Genomic DNA, 22,020 nt, shown 5'->3' with positions numbered 1-22,020 from the left:
ACAAAATGTTTTGGGATGCTGGCAGGAAAAAGATGTTTTGTTGTTTGTTTTTTGCAAGTATGGCAACAAATTGCTAGCAGAGTACGTGACAAGAAAATGTACCTAACCTATTCTATATTGAGTATTTCCCCTCTGGTATAAAACCAGCCTCTTTTCTCAGTCACTATGATGATTCAAGACACTTAAGGCCAGATCCATAGTTGGTGTAATCAGGCATTGCTCAGTTAATTTCAATGGAGCTATGCTAATTTACACTGAGGATCTGGTCCTTAATTTTCAACTCACTCTTCGGTCCCTCATGGGAGTGACCATATTTATCCAATACTCTCCATTACCCAGTATTGGCATGAGGTGAAATCTTGGCCTTACTGAAGTCAATAGCAGTATGGCCATTGACTTCAACAGGGCAAGGATTTCATCCCTACTTTTTGGCTACATTTCTCATGTGGTTGAACAGCTCTGGAGTCTATGAAATGACTGCTCAATTAACAAGGTGAGAGTCTTTCCTTTTATTAAGCTAAGTGACGCTTCCCCAGTAAAGGGTTTTTTCCACCTGAAGTTTGCATGAGCTCTCCTAGCCAATTATTATATACACACACAGTTTTAACCATTTGCAGGTCTTCAACTGTTAACCTCAAAACTTTACTTCCTAAAAAGCAACTAGTCTACCTTTTTTGGCCATTGTACATGTAATCTAGAAACTCCAAATTCAGTACATTCACCAGGTCTGAGGGAGAACTAATGTACAGGGCTAGACTGAGTTGATCAGATAATTGAAAAACTATGTGCTACAGGAAAAGAGAACTTTTCAATGCTGTTAAAGATTCTTCTGTGAGGGGGGTCTTGCACCTCTTACTTATGCAAACCGCTCCAGTGATTTAAGTGCAGCTACTCAGGTGAGTAGGGGCTGTAGCATTTGGTTCTTAGTGAGCACTGAAGATTGTGAGATTTGTAGACCCTGTGATTGAAGTCCTCAGGGTCCTGAAGGTTAGAGGCTGGTTACCATCTACAATGATTCCTGCAGAGTTTATGAACTCAGGAATGCAATGTACAAACTCTGAAAGACCATAGATGGTTGGGACCAGGGCTCCTATGATGTTGCTATGACCCTGACTGGAGTCTATCAGAGGTGTGGCTTCATGGCATCTCAAGGAAGAATTAAGCATCTCACAATACTAGGTCCCTAGTTTGCATGGTAATACGTTGCAATAATGTTATGAAATACCAGTATGTGCATACACTACAAAGTGAAACTATCATAGTAGTACAAAAATAATACACCTAGACAAAGTGCAGGAGCAAAATTTTTATTTAGTGCATGGTGATCATTTTATTAAGTAACATTCTGGGTGGCTCCAACTAACCTTCAGCTGCTTGACTTGCAGAAAAGTGTCTAACCTAATCTGTGGCAGCAAATACAGAGGCATGCATGCATGCTCACTTCAGATGAAATTTGTTTTGTAACATGGAATATTAGATCAGATCAATACTTTGGCACTGTGAGAAACAAAGTTAATTTCATGCATCTGTAGACTTTTGTGGTCCCGAAATGGTTTGAGAGCTGAAATTAAGCTTTAAAAAATGTAATTTGCTACCAGCAGAGCTATAAGAATAGAATACATAAAAAGCTCTATAGCTTGATATTGCATTATTTTGCAATTATAATCAGTTTTTTTTTTAATCTTGTAATACACAGTCAAATCCATGGAAGTACCTGCATTTTTCAAAGGACAAAGTTTCATATCCCCACAGAGATATCAGACCAGCAGGTCCAATAAAACGCTCCACAAAAATTGTATTCTTACACAGTATATTCATGTTCCTGCTGCTTTAAGTCTCAGACATATAGTATCAACATTGTTTTTAATTTTAAACCAAAGCTGACTCATCTACAGTAGATGTAGGATGTTGGATTGGTACCTTTTTATATATCACATTTTCAACCTCAACATTATGGTTGTGTGCTTAATACAAACAGCCTATAAAGTAAAAATTCCATGTTACTTCTCTGATACACTAAGACTCATTCTCTGCTAGCATAAAGCCTTAAATCAATGAAGTTATGACAGCAAAAAATTCAGCCCCAATATACTACTATTTACATCATCTGAAAACAGTCATTAACTGAGGAAAAGTGACATTTCAGTAAGACAGGACAAAGTGGGGCAAACAGTCTGCCTTTGATGCAGACAGAAAGTGTTTTGAATTCTGATTAGAACTTATGTTGGGATGCTAGGCGATGAAAGGATTTTAAGTCAGACAGTAACAAGAAAATAGGTATTCAAAAGAGAACAAAAAGAGGAGCACTGCAAGCCACTGATGTCATGCTTAAAAATGGGATATTTTTGTTACTGACATTCCCCACCATGCAGCATAGTCTTTTCCACACAGCTATACTTGAGAGCGCAGGATATCGTGGTATGGCTAGAGACCCACAGTTCTAAAGCAGATAAAGTTACGTAGGTCTAAATACATTAAGCATATTGTATTTCAGTACACTAAATATATTAACCAATGCTCTGGAATGTACCTGTATTTACTGCATGTGCACTGTTTTGGCAATGTACAAAAAGTCCCTGTCTATGCAGTTTACAATTTAAAGGTCCAGTACTCCCATATGTAGGAATAACCACAGAATGGGAGTGAAAACCCTGTATATTTCCTTCTGATTCTTGCTCCAAAGACCTCTGCCTCTCTGCAAAAGGGACAGGGCTCCATACCCTAAACCTGCAGCCCCTTTGCAATCAAGGTCGGTCTTAGCGGATCGATGCACTGGCCAAGGGCATCTGAATGGCTTGCCACTGCAGGAGCTATGCTCCCTGGGCCTCAACTTTCCCTTATTGAGGGCAGTGTTCTGCAGCATGGAGGAGGCAGTGTTAATTATTGCAGACTCCATTGCTGTAACTTATGCTGCTGTGCCACTGGGATTTTTTGGATTTGGGGGGGGTGGGTGGGTAGGAAAATCCAATGGAGACCAGGTTGGTGCCCCATGCCCTTCACACTCCAGAGCCTCTGACAGGGTTGAGGGGGGCACTGAGGAGGCTCTCTTCCCTTCTGTGTCCCCATGGCCACATCCACAAATAGTCTTCCTTTATGTACATAAAGGAAGGGGAGCATGGGACACGAACTTAAGCATAGGCAGTAAAACCAAGCACAACTTCATATAAATGGTTCATCCTCTATCTAAAGTAAGCTCTATATGTAACATCAAGAGTGAGAGATGGTGGGTTCCTTGTATAAATCTACAGCAAATACACAGTGGGTTATTAATGAAAGGTCATGCAGAGGAAGGCGGGTGCTTGGCAAACAAGGAAAGGAAGAGAATTCCAAGCATAGTAAATGGAACAGAAGAAGGTGCAAAGATTAGTACGATAAGGTGATGAAGGGTCAGGAAGGAGGTGAAAAAAGTGGAAAATGAGAACTGGAATATAGGAATTGTACCTGAGGGTCATTTTGCGTTTTTATTTCAAAGCTGCTCAGCTTCCTTTTTGAGAGTTAAAATATTAGTCATAAAAATTCTGGCTCAAGTATTGTCAGCCTGGCTGTATTTTATTTCCCCCCCCCCCCCAAACGCTGAGAGAATAATAATAGTAAATTGTGTTTTGAAGTGCCACAAAAATGTTGAATTAGCATGGTTAAATGTTGGCATTAAACCCAAACACTGTCTACCTTGTTCTAGCTCCTTAATTCTCTTGTTTTCCCTTGTTGTGCTGGTTCTAAAAAATTTTTTTTTTTGACAATGTGGTGTGTCCTGCCCCCTCCAGTTCTTCCCATTCCACCTTATCACTCCTGTTTTCCATCTCCCTCTACACACACACTTGTCCCCCGATACATGCCACATCTATCCACATGATTCAACACACAATCCCCTTATATTAGCACTCCTAATTTGCACACACTTAATTATGTGCACAAATCAGCTAACAACACACAAATTGCTTCCAAGAAAGAGCATTGAGACTTACTGAACGCAATAGCAAATCTAATAAGTTAAGGTTTAGTTATTAATGAGCCATGTTCTACCATCATCTTTGCATGTGAGATTTGCTGTGGATAAGCGGTATGGTCTTTGTACCATTAACCCATGAATTGAAGTGTAATATGGTCCTTTCCACAGAATGAGTTTGACAGCCCTGTGTTGTGGGATATCAGCCATCCCTTTGGAAGTGCCACCTCCTCCTGGAAGTGGGCCCAGGGCGAGTGCCACAGGAAGTGGCACTCCATGGAAAAGGATCCCCATTACTGATACAGGTTTAGACTCTAGTGAAAGGAATAGAGCTGTATGGTAGGTGGTTTGGGAGCCCTCTGTTTACTTGCATTCATCCAGTGACACAAACAGATTAGTTATAATGAAATTTACAAGCCATTTACTCATAAATAGGACCCAATCTGTAAATCTTATAAAGCACCAAAGAAAAATATTTTCCATTCCTTCCCTTTTTAAACATTTCCACTAATTTTTAACAAAAGGAAAATTAAATGCACAGAGTTATTTTACAACATTACGGATGTGACTACCCAAAAAGAGAGAGTGCTAGTTAAAGTTGCTATTCCTCCTTTAACTCCCCTGCTCCCTTTATGCCTGATGGCAATGGCTGGCTGAACACTGTGCAATGTGCAGGCGCCTTCTAACAACCTCCCAGCTGCGAAGAGATCTCTTTATAAATGTGTCCTTCATGTGAACTCTAGCCTAAGTGAGAAATGTGCAGAACAATAAAGCGGATCCCGCCAATATCATTTCTCTACTTTCCTCAAGCTAGTGCATTTATTTTAATTTAAAAGGGAAAGTGATGTTATAATTGATTTTTATTTACAATTTCACATGGATTACGACTTCTTTACTGTTGGGCTTCTTGTTTATTAATGGATTTTGAGAACAAATCATGTGACAAAACAATACAATTCTATTATCTTCTCAAAAGGTTAATCATACTAAAGTCTGAAACAGTGATAACCAATCAAACTGCATATGCAAATAACTACATCCCAGTTGATGATGATTTTTTTTTTTTTTCAAATAAGTAGCAAATACCTGTAACTGTTGTTCTGGACTGCTAATCTCTTCTTTAGAATGTAATCTGAAAAGATGTGGGTTTTTTTGTTTAATTCAGGATCCTAGTTAGACCTGGGTGAGTAATAGGGGAAAATGGGATGACTTAGTTCATAAATGATCTATTCTCTCTCCTTTGCTATGGAAGCTTTTCCATGCTTCTAATCATTCTTGTCACCCATCTGTGAACCTCCTATTTCTTACAAGGAGGAAAAACCATAAGATGTCATCCACAGATGAACACTCCATTCTGGATATCCTGATTTCATCTGTATCATTCTGTGACTGCATAGTCTGCCCCACATCATTATTAGGATTATTATAATACCTTGCAACCTCTATCAGGACTGGGGAGCTCCCCTGCTCACAGGCATCTCCTAAGCTTCAACTCAACCAGTTTTGCAAGTGTTGAAGTCTACACTAGACTTTTTAGAACATGTTAGCTAACACATTCTCACACAACACCATTTAAATCCTAGTCCGGGCCAGACATTGTTCTCTTATATCTTCTTCTATTCAAGTCACTTTTCAGAGAGCAAAACTGAATTCTGCTTAGCATGCAGTACCTCATAGAGCAGGACAGAGCTCTAGTCTCCAGATTATACTACAGGATTACCAGCAGATCTCAAAGTCTCTTGGGGGGAGGGGGGAGAGGGACTAAAGGTCCTTGTCAGGGGAAGCAAGCTTTATTAGCATGTTCTTTGTGTCCCAATTTTCCCCCTGCCCTTCTTATTTTCTTTACAGAAGTGGGGTGGGTAAGTATTATTGAATAAGATTTTTAATACACCTTGAATCCATACATCTTTATGCTAGAAGCTCTGTACTCCTGCTGACCCGTCTCATAACAGAGATAGTAAGTATCAAATGTTCAAAATTTAAGACCTAAAGGCTTCATGTAATTGCGCACTTACAGCAACTGTGTGTACAGTTATTTGCTAAAATGACCATTAGCACTTCCAGATATCTAATTATCAATCATAGTAAAGGAACATGCAAATACAGACCTATATATTTGCCCAGGAATCTCTCCTCTCTACTTTTGAAAATGTAGGTATCAGAATGTATATAGCAATACATACATAGTACTGACTTCTTTATTTCAGTGATCATTAAGATTTATTTCCCCCTCAACATGAAGAGCAAGCTGTATTAACCTAAGGAGGCCAAATCTGCTTACTAGACACCTGATTTCTCTTGAACTAGCAAAGTAGTATGTTACTTTTTTTCACTTGAATGTTCACTGTATGTTAACCACACAGCTTATTCAGAACAATGAAAGTTGAAAGGGGATAAATAACTTATCTCCTATAGGCTGACTCAATCATTACCACAGCACCCTATTTCTTGACTCTTTTGATTGAGGAAGTAGACCGAGAAGCTGCCCTGAATCCTATATTTACACATGCAAACACAAAAATGGCAGATTTAATTATGACCTAGAGAAAGTCAACAGAAGGAAAAATCTGAGAGAAATATTTCCTTCATTTTATCATCTCTTTCTTAAGGCATAACCAGTGGTATATATTAGTTGCTCAGTTGCACAAAATCAGCATGCTTGACTGGAGCCAGTGCCAGAGGATGGGAAACAGGGTATCCATACCAGCACCAAGAATATCAAAACGTCCCTCAATTAAGTTATAAGAACAACAGATACATGCTTTAAAACACAGAAATCCAAGTCAATGAGTGGGAAAGTGTCATTCCTATAAAGGGAAGGGATTTGATTTAAAGGTCAGGTTGGGCAAAAAAATGCTTACTTGTAAAGATAATACTCAGCTTGATCGACCTCTTCTCGTGAAGAAATGTTGTCAATAAACTGATTTAAAAATAAAAAAACTTTAGTGTACAGCAGTCACAATGCATATTAGAACATTAAGGCATTTGTTTTGGTTCACATTTAAGTATCTAGCCCCAAAAAAGTAAAAAATCTTCACTTTGTTTAGTAACTGACTTCATTTTTGCAGTGTTTTCTTAAATGCAAACACAAGTAAAACATCCAAGAGATGCTGTATAACCTTAAGAGTCACTGATTGTCTCCATCTGTGTCTCCTACAGTCCAGAAAGACTGAGAATGGTGTGGTGGTTAAGGCCCTGGACCAGAAATTAGGAGACCTGGATTCCATTCCTGGCTCCATCCTCTGACTTAGGTCAAGTCCCTTAATCTCTCTGTGCTTCCATTCCCTATCTTTAAAAATCATCCTTTTCTTCCACTTTGTCTGTTGTCTGTATTTATATTGCAAGATCTTACCGTGTTTATATACACTGCCAAAAACAGGGACCAGTCTTAGCTAGTCTCTAGGCATTAATAACGAGTCCTTGTGACACCTTAGAGACTAAGCATAAGGCATAAGCTTTCGTGGGCTAGAGTCCACTTCATCAGATGCATGAAGTGAAAAATACAGGGGCCGGTATAAATACATGAAAGGATGGGGTTGCTTTACCATGTGTAAAGTCAGTCTAACGAGATAAATCAATTAACAGCAGGATGCCAAGGGAGGAAAAATCTTTTTGATTCAAAAATCTTTTTGAAGAAGTAAGAGAGTGGCCCATTACAGACAATTGACAAGAAGGTGTGAGTAACAGTAGGGAGAAATTAGTAATGGGGAAATTATGTTTAGGTTTTGTAATGACCCAACCACATCAGGCCTAATCTGATGGTATCCAGTTTGCAAATTAATTCCAGTTCTGCAGTTTCACGTTGGGGTCTGTTTTTGAAGTTTTTGTTGAAGAATTGCCACTTTTAGGTCGGTTATTGAGTGACCAGAGAGATTGAAGTATTCTACTGGTTTTTGAATGTTCTGATTCCTGATGTGAGATTTGTGTCCATTTATTCTTGTGTAGAGACTGTCTGGTTTGGCCAACGTACATGGCAGAGGGGCATTGCTGACATGATGGCATACATCACATTGATAGAGGTGCAGGTGACTGAGCCCCAGATAGTGTGACTGATGTGGTTGGGTCCTATGATGGTGTCCCTGGAATAGATGTGTGTCCTTTCATGCATTTATACCTGCTCCTGCATTTTTCACTTCATGCATCTGATGAAGTGGGCTGTAGCCCATGAAAGCTTATGCCCCAATAAATGTTAGTGTCTAAGGTGCCACAAGGACTCCTCATTGTTTTGCTGATACAGACTAACATGGCTACCACTCTGAAACCTGTCATTAGACATTAATAGTTTAAAAAAAAGGGGGGGGGGGGGAGCTAGCGGGCCAAATTTTGCTCTTATTTATACCAGTGTAACTCCATGAAGCTATGCTGACCTATGCCAATGGAAAACTCTAATTTAGACAATCTTACAAAAAATTCTTAAAATTAAATTCAGACAACAGGAGTGGAGAACAGGAGGAGTTGTGGGAATCTGTTACACTGAGTAGTTTCAATGCAATACACAATTTTCCAGCCTGAATTCATAGAATCAAAAATTGACACACTGTTTTTGTTCCCCAACCCCCAGTAATGATCTCAGAACTTATCTGCTTCTCGCAAGTTTGATATTGGGTCAGAAAGTAAAGCTCAACCCAAAGAAAGGCAAAGCTGTCTGATCCAAACGCCACTCAAGTCAATGAGAGTCTTTTCACTGACTTCTTCAACAGGCTTTCGATCAAGACCATACTATGCTGCAAAACTGTTTACAGGTTCTCCCAGTGGAAGCAGCTATAAGCAAGAGAACTACCAGAACTGAGGCCACAGAAAGTGTTCAGTAACTGAATGAAGTGTTTTTCTGAATGAAGTGGTATGAAAGCCCCACTGGTCATTCCAGTCATCGCTAATGGGTGAGAATAGTACTGCTGAGTTTCCAATATATCCAGTCAGCTTTTTTCATTCTGACCTAGTTCTGTGCTTTGAAATTCTTTTAAAAGCAAGTGTCATATGTGCTACACTTACTAGCACTTGGTGGATTTTAAAGCTTTGCTGCCACAGACGAAACACAAAAGCACAGGCAACAGCAGCTTTGCCGGCACTCCACTGGGATGAGTCTTCTCACCTCTGGCGCACAGGGCCAGGCTGGCACCGGGGATTGTAAGTTACACCCTTCTGTGCCAGTTTCAGAGAATCTGATCCAATATATAGATCTGTATTGTGGAATTATCTAGGGACCCCAATAGTGGGTCAGGGACCCCATGTGTTAGGTACTGTACAAATACACAATAAAGAGTTTTTGCCCTAAAAAGCTTACAATCCAAGTATAATAAGTAGTTAAAGCAGGTGGATATAGCAGACAGTTTTTAAAAAGCTAAGGCTTCAATTTAGCAATATAACAAGATGTTTACAATTTGAACTCTCAGCACAAATAATAATCTATCCTTTAGGAGTTCACTTGATTTCTTAAGTATTCTCAGGTCACTCCTATCTTTGTTAATAGTGGAGTTTTTTCTTACCCGTGATATTGTCAAAGAGCTGACAGGAAGCTTTCTTTCATAGGTTCTGTCCATTAATGTGGCCAATTCAGCTGTAGAAACACATGAAAAATTATTTTCCACTAATCAAAGTTACTGAGAAACTGACAGTAAAAGATTAACTCTTCTGCAAACTGGAACAGGGCATGCAGTCATGAAATTAAACACCAGTTCTTAACAATGTATTTTATTTTCATTTGAAGTTAGAACAAAATTCATGGAGGATTTTTCAAAATGTTTAATACTGGGAAAAGACCTAAAGCATTAGGTGAAATTAATAAGCGCCTGAACAAGCTGGACAGATGCCTTGAAAGTTCACTGTTGGTTTCAAGTTTGGTGTTTACTGGACAGTGCATCTGTTTTGTTTCTTCTTATTTTATAATAAAATAAAAGTCAAACAACCAACAACTCCTAGAGGCCAAAAGAAGATAAACATCAAGTCAAATATAAACTGGGCTATATGAGTATTTTATTACCATCCCAGTAGCCCAACATGGTAATTTTTTTAACGGTCTGCACAGTGGTTTTAAACTTTGGGGCTAAATACTGAATTTGATAAATCTAAGTTGGTATTTTTTATTTTTTATTTTTTGCATTTTTCTTGAATAACCATGTCTTGGAAAAAGCTCTATTGCAGCATCTCTGATATGTGTCAAGGGTATCCCATCCATGATACTAAGACAGATTTACTGTCTCTCTATTCTCTTGTGTATCAACTCCATTGCAGAGTCAGGGATGCCAAATGCCTCTGTGGTTCTGGCAGCAGCCCCTTCCTGTCTCCCAGGTCTGGTAACTCGCAAGTACTCTCCTCAAGCCCCCTTTCCAAAAAGCTCTACTCACTGACCCCTTTGCAACTCACTTAGGGCCTGATCCAAAGCCTATTAAGCAATCAATGAGTCTTTCTATGGATATCAATGGGCTTTCGATCAGGCTCTTGCAGTGCAATCGAGAGAAGGAGTGCATTGATTATTTTTAAATTTGTTTTCCACCTGTCATAATATACATTGGCCATAATTTCCAGCACAAGGGATGTTAAGTTCTATACTTCAGCAGAGTGGGAGGGGAGGTGGGCCACAGCTAGGACAGGGAGGAAGAATGGCTCCACTACACCTGATCCTCCAATGGTGTAAGTATTGTATTTGAGGGCCCTACCACCAGAGGCATAAATCAGTCTGTACCTATGCAGCCTCCACTTACCCTAGGAAGCCCTGAATCACAGAGCTACAGCTGGCTTCCTGTAGATCCCGTTTCCATTCCACCTGAGTTCAAGCTCTTACAGCTGGATTTTTAAAGGTATTTAGACACCTGATGATGCAGATGGGCTCCTAGGCATCTAGTGGGATTTTCAGAAATGCCAATCCACATCTTTAGAAATCTAAATACCTTTGAAAATCTAGCTCTATCTACCATTGTAGAAAGGAACTTTTGCCAAATTTTCTAAAAAAGATGGCTAAAGCTACACACCTAAATCTGTATTCTGGTATATAAGTAAGCAGCTTGACTTCACAAGAGCTAAGAAGGTGCAGCTCTCTCAGACTGTTCAACATCTCTGAAAATCAGGTCACTTATTTAGGTACTTAAATGTGGATTTAGGTGTCTAAACACAAGATATCTAAGTAGGAAAATTTAGGCCTTTCAACTCAAGACCATCTCTGAATGACTACACCCAGTGAAATGCTGATTTTAAACCTAGCTGTAGTTACCACAATTATTGTTAACTTCAACTATCTTTCTCAAGGGTTTGATCTAAGGGGGGGGGGGGGGAAATGTTATACAAGATTCTTCTAGGGAAAGCATGGAAAACTGTCAACAACCTATTGCCTTGAGTCACTAAGCTTAAGGAATAAATGTATCTGCTGTACCTTTTTAAAAAAACTCCTTTGAAAATGTGTAGAAAAGGGAATGGAAGAAGGGACTGAATAATTCAATTCTCCTGCAGCTGATCAATTGATCTAGGTCTAGACAACTGATAACAGTTGAAGAGGCCATTTCAATTCTTCACAGCAGTGATAAAATTCAAACTGGAATGAACTACTCTTCAAGGGCAACAGATATAGCAGCAACATCAGGTTGACAGCAATTAGCAAAAGGCTAGTTACAAAAAGATGCTTATCTGAGCATAAGACTATCTAGAGTTCTTAATCTACACAGTGAATAAGACAGGAAAGTATACAATAAGAATATAGTCAGTATTTAAACAAACAATAACACAACATGGTTCTGTGGTGAATGAATATACAGCTTGGGAAACACATTTGTAGCAGTCATTTTTCAGACTTCATTGAGTTGTTGAGGATTTAATGCATCTCTGTCTGAAACTTAAAGATGTCTAGGGCCTTGGCTACACTTACCAGCTAGTTCGACGGCTGGAAATCGAAGTTCTGGGTTCGACTTATCGCGTCTAGTCTGGACGCGATAAGTCGAACCCGGAAGTGCTTGCCGTCGACTGCGGTACTCCAGCTCGGCGAGAGGAGTACCGCGGAGTCGACGGGGGAGCCTGCCTGCCGCGTGTGGACCAAGGTAAGTTCGAACTAAGGTACTTCGACTTCAGCTACGTTATTCACGTAGCTGAAGTTGCGTACCTTAGTTCGAATTGGGGCGGGTAGTGTAGACCAAGCCTAGGATAGCTTTGAGTGTTGGTTTCCAATCCTGAAAGGCAAGTATTTGATGAGAGTTGCACACCCAGGACTTGCAGGATTAGTCCTTTGATCTGTCAATACTTTACCATAGAAAGTAAAGTTGCACCACTGACACAGCTCCCTCAGCCCCAGTATAAAAATCACACTAAAATTAAAGCTTAACGTATAGGTAACAGAAATCAGGTTAACTGAAAATTTAACTACATTGCCAGCCAAACTGCAGCTTCTACTGTAGTTACTAGAGATGAATGAATATTTTGCAGTGAACATATTCCAGCTTTGCTTCTGTCTGTAGAGCGTGAGAGCAGATTGAATAATTTAAAATAATGAATTTCAGAAAAATTAATGTTTTTTCTTTGTAAATTTAATTCTGTGGATTGCTATTTAATAAAAAAAATAATGTAGCTGTGTTGCAAATTATAAATGTGTTGTGTGTAGGTGTGGCAAGCTGATCAATTGGCTGGTCAAATAATGTCCGTTAACCATGAATATTTGACCACTGTCAAATATTCCAGCAAGAAAGCCCTGAAGTAGGTAGTGGCCTACCTTTTTAGATTGCATCATAGTACCATTCTTTCATTCTTTAGAACTTCATTTCATTATGTTTTGCATTTTTTTAAGTTAAAGTAATTCAATTAAGTAACTTGTTTCTTGTAATTAGGCATAAGTATCTAAGGCTAAGCCTACTGGAGACCAAAAATTCTTACTCTTTTATTAGTGATCTAATGAATTAGTGCTTTAAGTATTTTTACCATTTTTTACACTGTTCGACAATATCTTACTGGTCAAATGCTCAACCCTACTTGTGGGATATCTGAATGCAAGTGCATGATTTACATTTCTTAGCTTTCATGGCAGTAAAACCTTATCGTTTGTGTTTCTACACACATGATAAGGTGTTTACATGGCCAAGTGAATTTGTATTTAAATTCTAACATATCCACCAAAAATGTTTTTACACTATTTGTCCAGCAGTGGTAATTATCAAATAGGAGATTAATATGGTCATCTCTCATCCAAGGTTAATTTTTACTGAATTATCATCTTTCATAAAAAGGTAGTTTTTCCACAGACTACAGAAGACAGTACAACCAGATAGTATGTCTTTTATCTTAAAAAAAAAAAAAAGTGTAGGTCACTTAAATTCAAGGCATCACCTTCCCCCCCTTAGTCATGGGAATAACGGGCTCTTCGACATCCTGTTTATTTTTAAATCTGTTCGTGGAAACTAAAATTCCTGCTTCCTACTAGTGGGTGGCTCAGGGAAACTATTAATGAAAGTCTTTCTCCTCCCAAGTTACTGATTTCAAATACAATTCAGGTCAACAGTGGCTAACATCTGATTGCTGTTTGGTGGCCTGTGTGATATGAATGTGGTCTCAAAAACAAGGAGTCCGGTGGCACCTTAAAGACTAAAAGATTTATGTGGGCATAAGCTTTTGTGGGTAAAAAACCCACTTCTTCAGATGCAACATCAATGTGGTCTCAGTTCAGTTCCTAGTAGACATCTGTCCATCATACAAACCACTCTTACAACTGTAACCCTTATGGCAAACATATAATTGGCATAGAGTTTGAACTATTATCTCACTCACAGTGGTGATCATCAAGAACAAGGTTGAAGCCCACTGATGAGGCAACTTTGGGAAGCTGGTACCTATGACATACCTGTCCTGTGAATGAAGACCTACTTCAGTGCAGAATTGTCAAGTGCTAAAGTTTAGTTTTTATAAAAACAAAACGTTTTGGAGGAAAAAATGCTGTCCTGTGCTGGGAGACTGAATGACTGCTTGAGTCAAGAGCTCGCCCTATAACTTTAGTATTACATCAAATGCGTCTCTGCTCTCAACTGCCAATATGCAAATGATATGCAGCACACACAACTGGCCCTGGCCTCCACATTCCTGAATCCATCAGGAAAGGACTGATTTGTATAACAAAGGCCTTGAGTCACTGAAGTCTACAAAGAGAGCACTGCCATCTACTGTTCTGATAGGTCAGTTTTGATAACTAAAACACCAATGTTTTTTCAAACAAAATGAAAAAAAACCTAATTAATTAATGCTGCCCCATTAGTGCGGTCTCTACTTGCCATCAATCTACTGTCCGTTAACTTCATCTTTTTTGTTGATAAAGCAACTGAAATTTTAGAGAATGTAGGTCCATCCAATCCTCCTCCTTTTTGAACATCTAATTTTCAGAAGAAAGGGAAAAATCTGTTTAATAATAATAGACTATCAGTAGGCTATTTGAAAACCATAACCAGAACATGTCAATCTCCTCTTTTAAAAACCCGCTGTTCTTTGGTTAGTTTTGGATGTGGAACAAATGCTAATGTTCTGCTCTGCAATACTTGGATGTCTCAAAATCCTATCAGTCCAGGAACATTAACTTTAGGCTATAATCCTCATTATTTTTATGGAGTCAAGTTTGTAGCAATACACCATATAGATAACACAGTAAAGGAACAAGCCTGAAACACAACCATGTCATCAGAGCAGTGGAATAGAGGGAATCTGTGTAAGAACATTTCTCATTTCTTTATATCAAAAATACTACTTTCTTTAAATCATCATGAGATGTGCCAGATTGACAACTGTGGAGATTATAGGCTTCTACCAGCAGTACAGATACAGAAGGGGTAAGTGCCAATTTAATCTTCTTTCTCATAGTGTTCTGTGGGAGATGAAGAGGTTTTTTTTGGTTTTATAAAAACTAAAACAAAAGTCTTCTTAATATGAATAATTCATCCTAGTAGTAATTCTTTTTGTTCTTACACACACACACACGATTAAATATGCAGCAACACAATTAACAAAGACAGGCTACAGTCCAGATGTCTGATGTCCTCTCCCCCAACATACTATTAGAAATGACATGGTTTTACTAACTTCTTTTGTTCCTTCCAGGAACAAGACACCAAAACACAAACCAAATGAATGAATTTGTTCTGATAACCCTGAGAAAGGGGAAGCGGTCTTGACTTTCAGAGGCAGCCAGGAGTAAGGTAACTGCTTTGGTCCAAGGTCTCAGGCAGAAAAAAGGTTGCAGTCTCCCTCCCCAAAAAGGGTCATAAAAGAGCTATATGATCAGGGCTATAGTCATTGCTATCCAAAAACTTTGGTAGCCTATGTACAGTAAAATGAGTTCGTATCAGTCCAGTTATTTATGAATAGATGAAAAAGTTATGTACTATAGAGAGCAGTTCATAGATCCATAAACATTAATGCTACAAGGGATCATGGTGATCATGACCTCCTGCACCACACAAGCCAGACACTTTCACCCAGTAATCCTGCATCTAGCCTATAACTTCTGGTTGAGCTACACCATATCTTTTATAAAGACCTCCAGTCTTGATTTGAGACATCCTCTTGCACTGGCAAGGAAATTAATAGGATACTTCAGTACATTTCCTCTCTCACCCTCTCCCCCCTAAACTTCTACAGTTGCAAAACCCTCCCAAAAAAGAAAAGAAGAAAAGAAGAGCCACAACTGGCACTAATGGCTCCTCTGTGCCAATCATCTGGATTTATCAAGCATAATCGAGATCAGATTACAGCCTCATATTCATGGCTATTAAAATCACTTTGCCCAAAGGAAGACAAAAGCTTTCCATGAAACTACTATGATATGTCATGCAGGTCAGTCAGAGTAGATGCTGTGGTGCACGATGGGTAGGGCCCTACCACGTTCACAGCCATGAAAAACATGTAGTGGACTGTGAAATCTGGTTTCTTATGTGCTTTTACCCTATACTAGACCAATTTCACAGGGAAGACCAGAGTTTCTCAAATGGGGGGTCCTGACCCAAAAAGCAGTTGGAGGGGGGGGGGGTGTCACAAGGTTATTGGGGGGGGTCATGGTATTGCCCCCCTTACTTCTGTGCTGTCTTCAGAGCTGGGTGACCGCAGAGCGGCAGCTGTTAGCCAAGCACCCAACTCTGCAGGCAGCAGCGCAGAACTAAGGGTCGCAAGACCATACCATGACATCCTTACTTCTGCGCTGTTGGCGGCAGCTCTGCTTTTCAGAGCTGGGCTCCCGGCCAGCAGACACAGCTCTCCAGCTGCCTAACTGAAGGCAGCACTGCCGCCTGCAGTAGCACAGAAGTAAGCGTAGCAGTACCACAACCCCCCCCCCCCAATAAACTTGCAATTCCCCCCACAACTCCTTTGTGGGGTCAGGACCCCTACAATTACAACACCATGAAATTTCAGATTTAACTAGCTGAAATCATGAAATTTACTATTTTTAAAATCCTATGACTGACATTGACCAAAATAGACTGTGAATTTGGTAGGGCCCTAACAATGGGAGATGTAGTCCAGCCCAGAAGCTCAGCCCAAAGGAGATAATACTAGTGCACAGACTACAACTCCCATGAAACATCATAGCAGATGGTTTAATGTTGAACCAACCCAAAACTAAGTTTCAATTTTCCTGACAGAAAATTAAAAAATCTCAGCAAAAACTTTAGCAGACACTGCGATTTCAGTCCGTCTTTTTGAAAATGAAAATTATCCTCCAATAGTTTACAAAATGACATCTTGCACATCTAACACTTCTTACTCTTCGTTGTAAGTAACAGACTGCCTTTTAAATTTTGATCTCAAAACTCAGAATGGGCACTTGAACTTTTTAGATTTAAAAAAAAAAATCACATCCATAGAATGTGTATTTTGTGAAAGAAACAATTTACAGAAAAGACTTTTTCTAATTTTAACAAAAGATATAAAGTCTACCCTTGGGAGAAAGTATCTGCATATTTTTGTTTTGGATCAATAGTACAAACAGGCAAGACATTTCTAACTTACAGGATTGGATTCTGATCCTCTTACTCAATCTTAGTAGCACTTTACTCCACAAATACTCAGTATAAAGTCCTACAAAATGTGAGTAATGATATTAACTGTTCCATAATGATTTTAGGTTTTTCGGTTAGTCAAGATGAGTAAATGTAAAAACTCTTTCCTTACCCAAGTTGTGCACCTCTTTTTCTCTTTCTTCCCATTTTGAACTGTCCACGTAAGCTGCAGAAAGAATAGATCTTCTGCCTAATTAAAAAAAAAATCATTGTCTAAGTCAGATCACTTAATGTTCATTTAGTTAAACTGACACCTTTATTAGAACACATGTTTATATTTTCCATTCATTGAATTAACTGTAACTGTTTTGTGAGCACTCCATATTTCAAGCAGTTAATTCATCATATATGCATTCAAACAATAGTAAAACAAGACATTGCCATGGTCACTTTCTTTTTCCTAGAAGCCTCTGTAGTCCCCTGCAACATGAAATTAACTTCCACAACACTTAACTTGATTTCAGCATTTGAGAGAAAGCTTTGGTGCATTAAAACATGTATTGTTCACACACTTCTTTTCTCTACACCTCTAATAAAAGCTTAAGGCCCGGAAACATTCATGAACCAAAGCAAGAAGTACAAACCCACATGGCATCAAACATGTACTTTGCTCCACATACTTCTCCGTTCATGCACATTTGTGATTAGGGCTTTAATTTTTCAACTGAAACTTTTTGGCAAAAAAAAAAAAAAAAAATGCAGATTCAATATCACAACTTAGTGTCAGTTTGCAAATTGATGTCAGTTTCCCCAAATTGTTTGTTTCAGAAAATAAATCTGAAACTCAAAACATTTTGTTCTGATATTTTCCAAACGATGTTACAATTTTTCGGTTTGAAATGACTTTGGGTTTTGAAATGTCATTCAATTTTATTCAACAAATTCAAAAATGTTAAAGCTCAAAATTTAAAGGAAAAGTTTAGTTAAAAATAAAAAAAAAAATCCATTGGAGGTTGAACAACATATTTTGTTTATTTGCCTAACATTTTCATTTTAGAACCAACTCAAAAGGATTTTTTTTTTAAATTGCCAATAAGCCAAATAAACAATGGTTACTCTCCAAGCTCTATTTAAGAGACACTGGCAGCCCTGTGGAACATGAGCAAGACTGTTCATAACTTCTGGAAGACAATGGTAAGTGCTGAATCCTGGAGGACAGGGAACACCATTGTGCAAAGGAATACATGAGAGGTGCAAGGGGCAGCATGTCATGTGTTGCTGAAGGGGAAAGAGGTACAGATATGGATGTAAAATGTTTTGAAAGACTTGGATGAAATAGTAATTTGTACTTACAATATATATTATGGTTCCACATACTACACAGAACTTGTTTTCAAGTCCTCATCTGAAAGCACTAACAAACGTCATGAAATTTAAAGTCATCGTTTTTCATTTTACTCCTAGTTATTTTCCTGCTATAGTTGGAAGCTAGAAAATGAACCTCTTTCACTTCACCATCCTCCTTTTTAAAGATGTCCAGTTCTGCATTTCTTTGCAAATGAATGTCAAAAGATTTGGTGGCCTGGACTCCTGTGGTCAAAATACATTATTGTATGTATTCAGCTGTACAAAAAGGTTTCAAATCACAAGCAGCATTTAATATCCTCCATTCTTCAATATAAGTGGTAGGTGTGTTAAACTGTGAATTTTAATTACACATTTTAGAACAATTTTTCTTTGTGTGCATAGTTAAGAGTTGGTTAAGAATACCAGTCCTAGAGGCTGAAATGTGATGTCTCCACAGAACACACAGTATAGACCCCATAATGCAGGGACATTATGCAAAAGGAAGTTGCCGGGGGGGGGGGGGGGGTGTCACAAGTATGCTCCTTGACAAAACAAGGAGCAATGGTCTCAAGTTGCAGTGGGGGAGGTCCAGGTCGGATATTAGGAAACACTATTTCACTAGGAAGGTGGTGAAGCACTGGAATGCATTACCTAGGGAGGTGGTGGAGTCTCCTTCCTTGGAGGTTTTTAAGGGCCGGCTTGACAAAGCCCTTGCTGGGATGATTTAGTTGGGAATTGGTCCTGCTTTGAGCAGGGGGTTGGACTAGATGACCTCTTGAGGTCCCTTCCAACCCTGATATTCTATGATTCTAAGGTTATTTTAGGGGGGGATCATGGCTAATCCTACTTTTGTGCTACCTTCAGAGCTTCAACCCTAACTGTGAGGGTAGTTCAGTCTCCATCCTACTTTACTTTTGTCACAAGGATACCCGTTAGTGCCAAATGAAAAGGTGGTGATTTTTGTGACATGGACACTGACCTATGAAGCAACAAGGAGAGATTTCAAATCAGTGAAATTGTAAACACACCCACAAACTCCATTAGCAGAGGCGTTTATGTACACGATTTTAAGGGGAACTCTGGTTCAATTTTACCCAAAATTTTGCTTTTGTAAAAACAAGCTTTAATAAAAAATTGTTGAGTTGGATTGCTGTAGGTCAGTAGTCTACAACCTTTTTATGCCCAAGATCACTTTTTGAATCTAAGGGCAACCTAGGATCTACCTCACCCCTTCCCCGAAGCCCTGCCCTGCTCACTTCATTCCCCCATCTCTCCGTCAATTGCTCTCCCCCGCCCCCCACTCACTTTCACCAGGCTGGGACAGGATGTTGTGGTTCAGGAGGGGGTGCAGGCTCTGGACTGGGGCCGAGGGGTTTGCATTGTGGGAGGGGGCCCTGGGCTGAGCCTGGGGAAGGGGGTTGGGGTGTAGGAGGTGACCCTGCCAGCAGGTAGGGGATCTTGGGGGACAACTACTGCACTGGTGGGGTGTAAAATAAACTTTATTAAGAAAATGCAAAAACAGGGAAAATTTAAGTGAGGGGTATGGGGTTTGTTAAGGTAGACAATTGGGGAGGGGTTTCTTTTAGTAAATAGGGTAGGGGGTTTCAATGGTGGGGTACAATACAGTCGGGTACAATACAGTTGGTAACCAATTAACACTGAAGTATAAATGTAACAGGTAGCTAACAATTTCTATGTAAAGAGTGTGTCACAGCAGCATATAATCAACTAACAGTATGGGTAAAATGTGTTAAATAACCAACAACTTTAGGTAAAAAATGTGTCACAGTGGTGTAAATGTAAAATGTGAGGTGTGTTAGAGAGAAAAAGGGTAACCAATGGGGTTTTATGCTAGACTTCAGTAATACAATTGAGGTTTGGCAGCAGTGGGAATGGGGTGAGCATGTGAGGGAAGGGATTAAAAGAGAGAGAAAAAAAGAAAGTGGTAAAGAAGTGAGGTTGGGGGATGGGGGAAGAGGAGCACCTGGTAGAGCAGAGGCCAAAGGCAGAGGGAGATTTAAACTCAGGGAGACACAGAGAGCAGACAGGCTGCAAGTTTAAACAGCAGAGAGACAATTATACAGAACACAGTAAAATCTTATCTATGATTTAACTTAACCAAGACCAAACAAATTAGCAAGTAACAAAACACAATGCAACAATTCTTTAAGCTTAACTTACAGAGTACAATGCAAGCAATTTCCTAAACTTCACTTAACCACAGCCATGCAAAATGAAATTACAACTTATCTAGACTAAAAGCTAAGTCTAACCTAATGGGTGCACCTTATACTAGGGGTAGTTTCAGAGGGCAGACTGGTGTGTGCCCAGGATACAGCTCCAAGGGGGGGGAGATTAACTAGTGGTGGCTGCAGCAGTGGGGTGACTGCAAGCTGGCAGCCCAGGATACAGTCCAGGAAGGCACAGGCTTATTTCTAGCAGCAAAGGCACTGTGGAGCAAGAACCAGATTACAGATACGGACCAAGGAGTTAGCTTGGGTCTGCCTGCTGGGGGAAAGAAAGCCAGCAGGTAAAACAAGGGGGGGGTGCAAGAGCTTTTTCCTTACCAATCCCCAAAGCAGCAGCAGGAACAGCAGTTTCAACATCAGAGGACACAGAGAGGACTCAATTTGCTTACAATAATCAGGAGATCTCCAGGCATAAATTGGTTGTTCGTGGGAGGGGAGTTTAAAAACGGGGGTATGCTCAAAAACAAACAAGAGCGGGGAGAGGGCCCCCCAAAGACCCCTAGCTGATCAGACCAGGTGGCAAAGCAAGGACCTTCTCCGGGGGTCTGATCGGAAAATGTCTGGTTTTAAGGGCAAACTCAGGCAGTTTCCCGCCAGTAACTTTGATTGGTTCCCCTTAATCCAGGGGAGGAGAGAAGGCAGGGAAACTGCAGGTAGGCACAGGACATGCCTGCGCAAGTTATGTCACAGGTATGACTCATATGCTCAGCTATGTGGCCACTTTAGGTCTTGCATACCTGGGCAGACCACCTACACCGAGCCGGGTCCGAACAAAGAAGCTAGACAAAGGAGCGAAAAGCCCCCCCTCCCTGAGCAGAAAAATGGCTCCACTCAGTCTGCACAAGCCATTTCAACAGGGCCAGGCTGTGACTTTGGTTAGTTCCATGTCCGGGGGGGGGGGGGCCACACTGCACAAACAGAACAGCAGGGGGACAGCTGTAACAGACAGGAGGGGGTGAGGGGTGTAAGCTCTGGGAGGGAGTTTGGGTGCAGGAGGGGACTCCAGGCTCGGGCAGTGTGTTGGGGTACAGGAACGGGTACAGGTGCTGGCTCTGGGAGGGGTCAGAGCTTGTGGTGCAGGAGTGGGTTTGGAGTGCACAAAGGGGAATGGGGTTCTGGTTCCAGGAGGGGGCTCAGGGCTGGGGTGCAGGAGGGGGTTTGGGGTGCTGGCTCTGAGAGGGGGCTCAGGGTGGGGCAGTTACAGAGATCTCCTTGGGACTGTCGCCTGATGTGCTGAAATTACCTCTGACCCCATTTTCCCAGCCAGCTTGGGACTCTAGAACCCTGCCTTGTTGAGCCAGACATGATAGCCTGCTGCAACACAGACCTAGGGTCTAGGCCATGTCCTCAAAAGCTGCAGACTAACTAAAAACAACTCAGCAAGTTACCTGTCTCCAGCACCCAATAGGATCCAGCACCCAATAGGATCCAAACCCCAAATAAATCAGTTTTACTCTGTATAAGGCTTATACACGGTAAATTCATAAGTTGTTCGCCCTCTATATCACTGATAGAAAGAGATGAACAGCTG

The 22,020-nt window shown here is 40.2% G+C and overlaps 1 protein-coding gene across 1 annotated transcript in view; it reads right to left on the bottom strand.

The window, feature by feature from the left end:
- Window positions 1–22,020, bottom strand: part of MRPS27 (mitochondrial ribosomal protein S27) — a 65,863-nt gene that overhangs the window by 41,156 nt on the left and 2,687 nt on the right. The window contains exons 2-4 of the mRNA XM_034773084.1: window positions 17,066–17,143; window positions 9,433–9,503; window positions 6,808–6,866 (exon numbers count right to left, since the gene is read on the bottom strand). Coding sequence (XP_034628975.1) covers window positions 6,808–6,866; window positions 9,433–9,503; window positions 17,066–17,143 — 208 coding nt within the window. The remainder of the gene's footprint in view (window positions 1–6,807; window positions 6,867–9,432; window positions 9,504–17,065; window positions 17,144–22,020) is intronic.

This window comes from Trachemys scripta, chromosome 6 (assembly GCF_013100865.1).
Source record: "Trachemys scripta elegans isolate TJP31775 chromosome 6, CAS_Tse_1.0, whole genome shotgun sequence".
In the NCBI taxonomy this organism is placed as follows: domain Eukaryota; kingdom Metazoa; phylum Chordata; order Testudines; family Emydidae; genus Trachemys; species Trachemys scripta.
The sequence above is the reverse complement of the archived record's forward strand: the minus strand, read 5'-3'. Positions and strand labels throughout refer to the sequence as shown.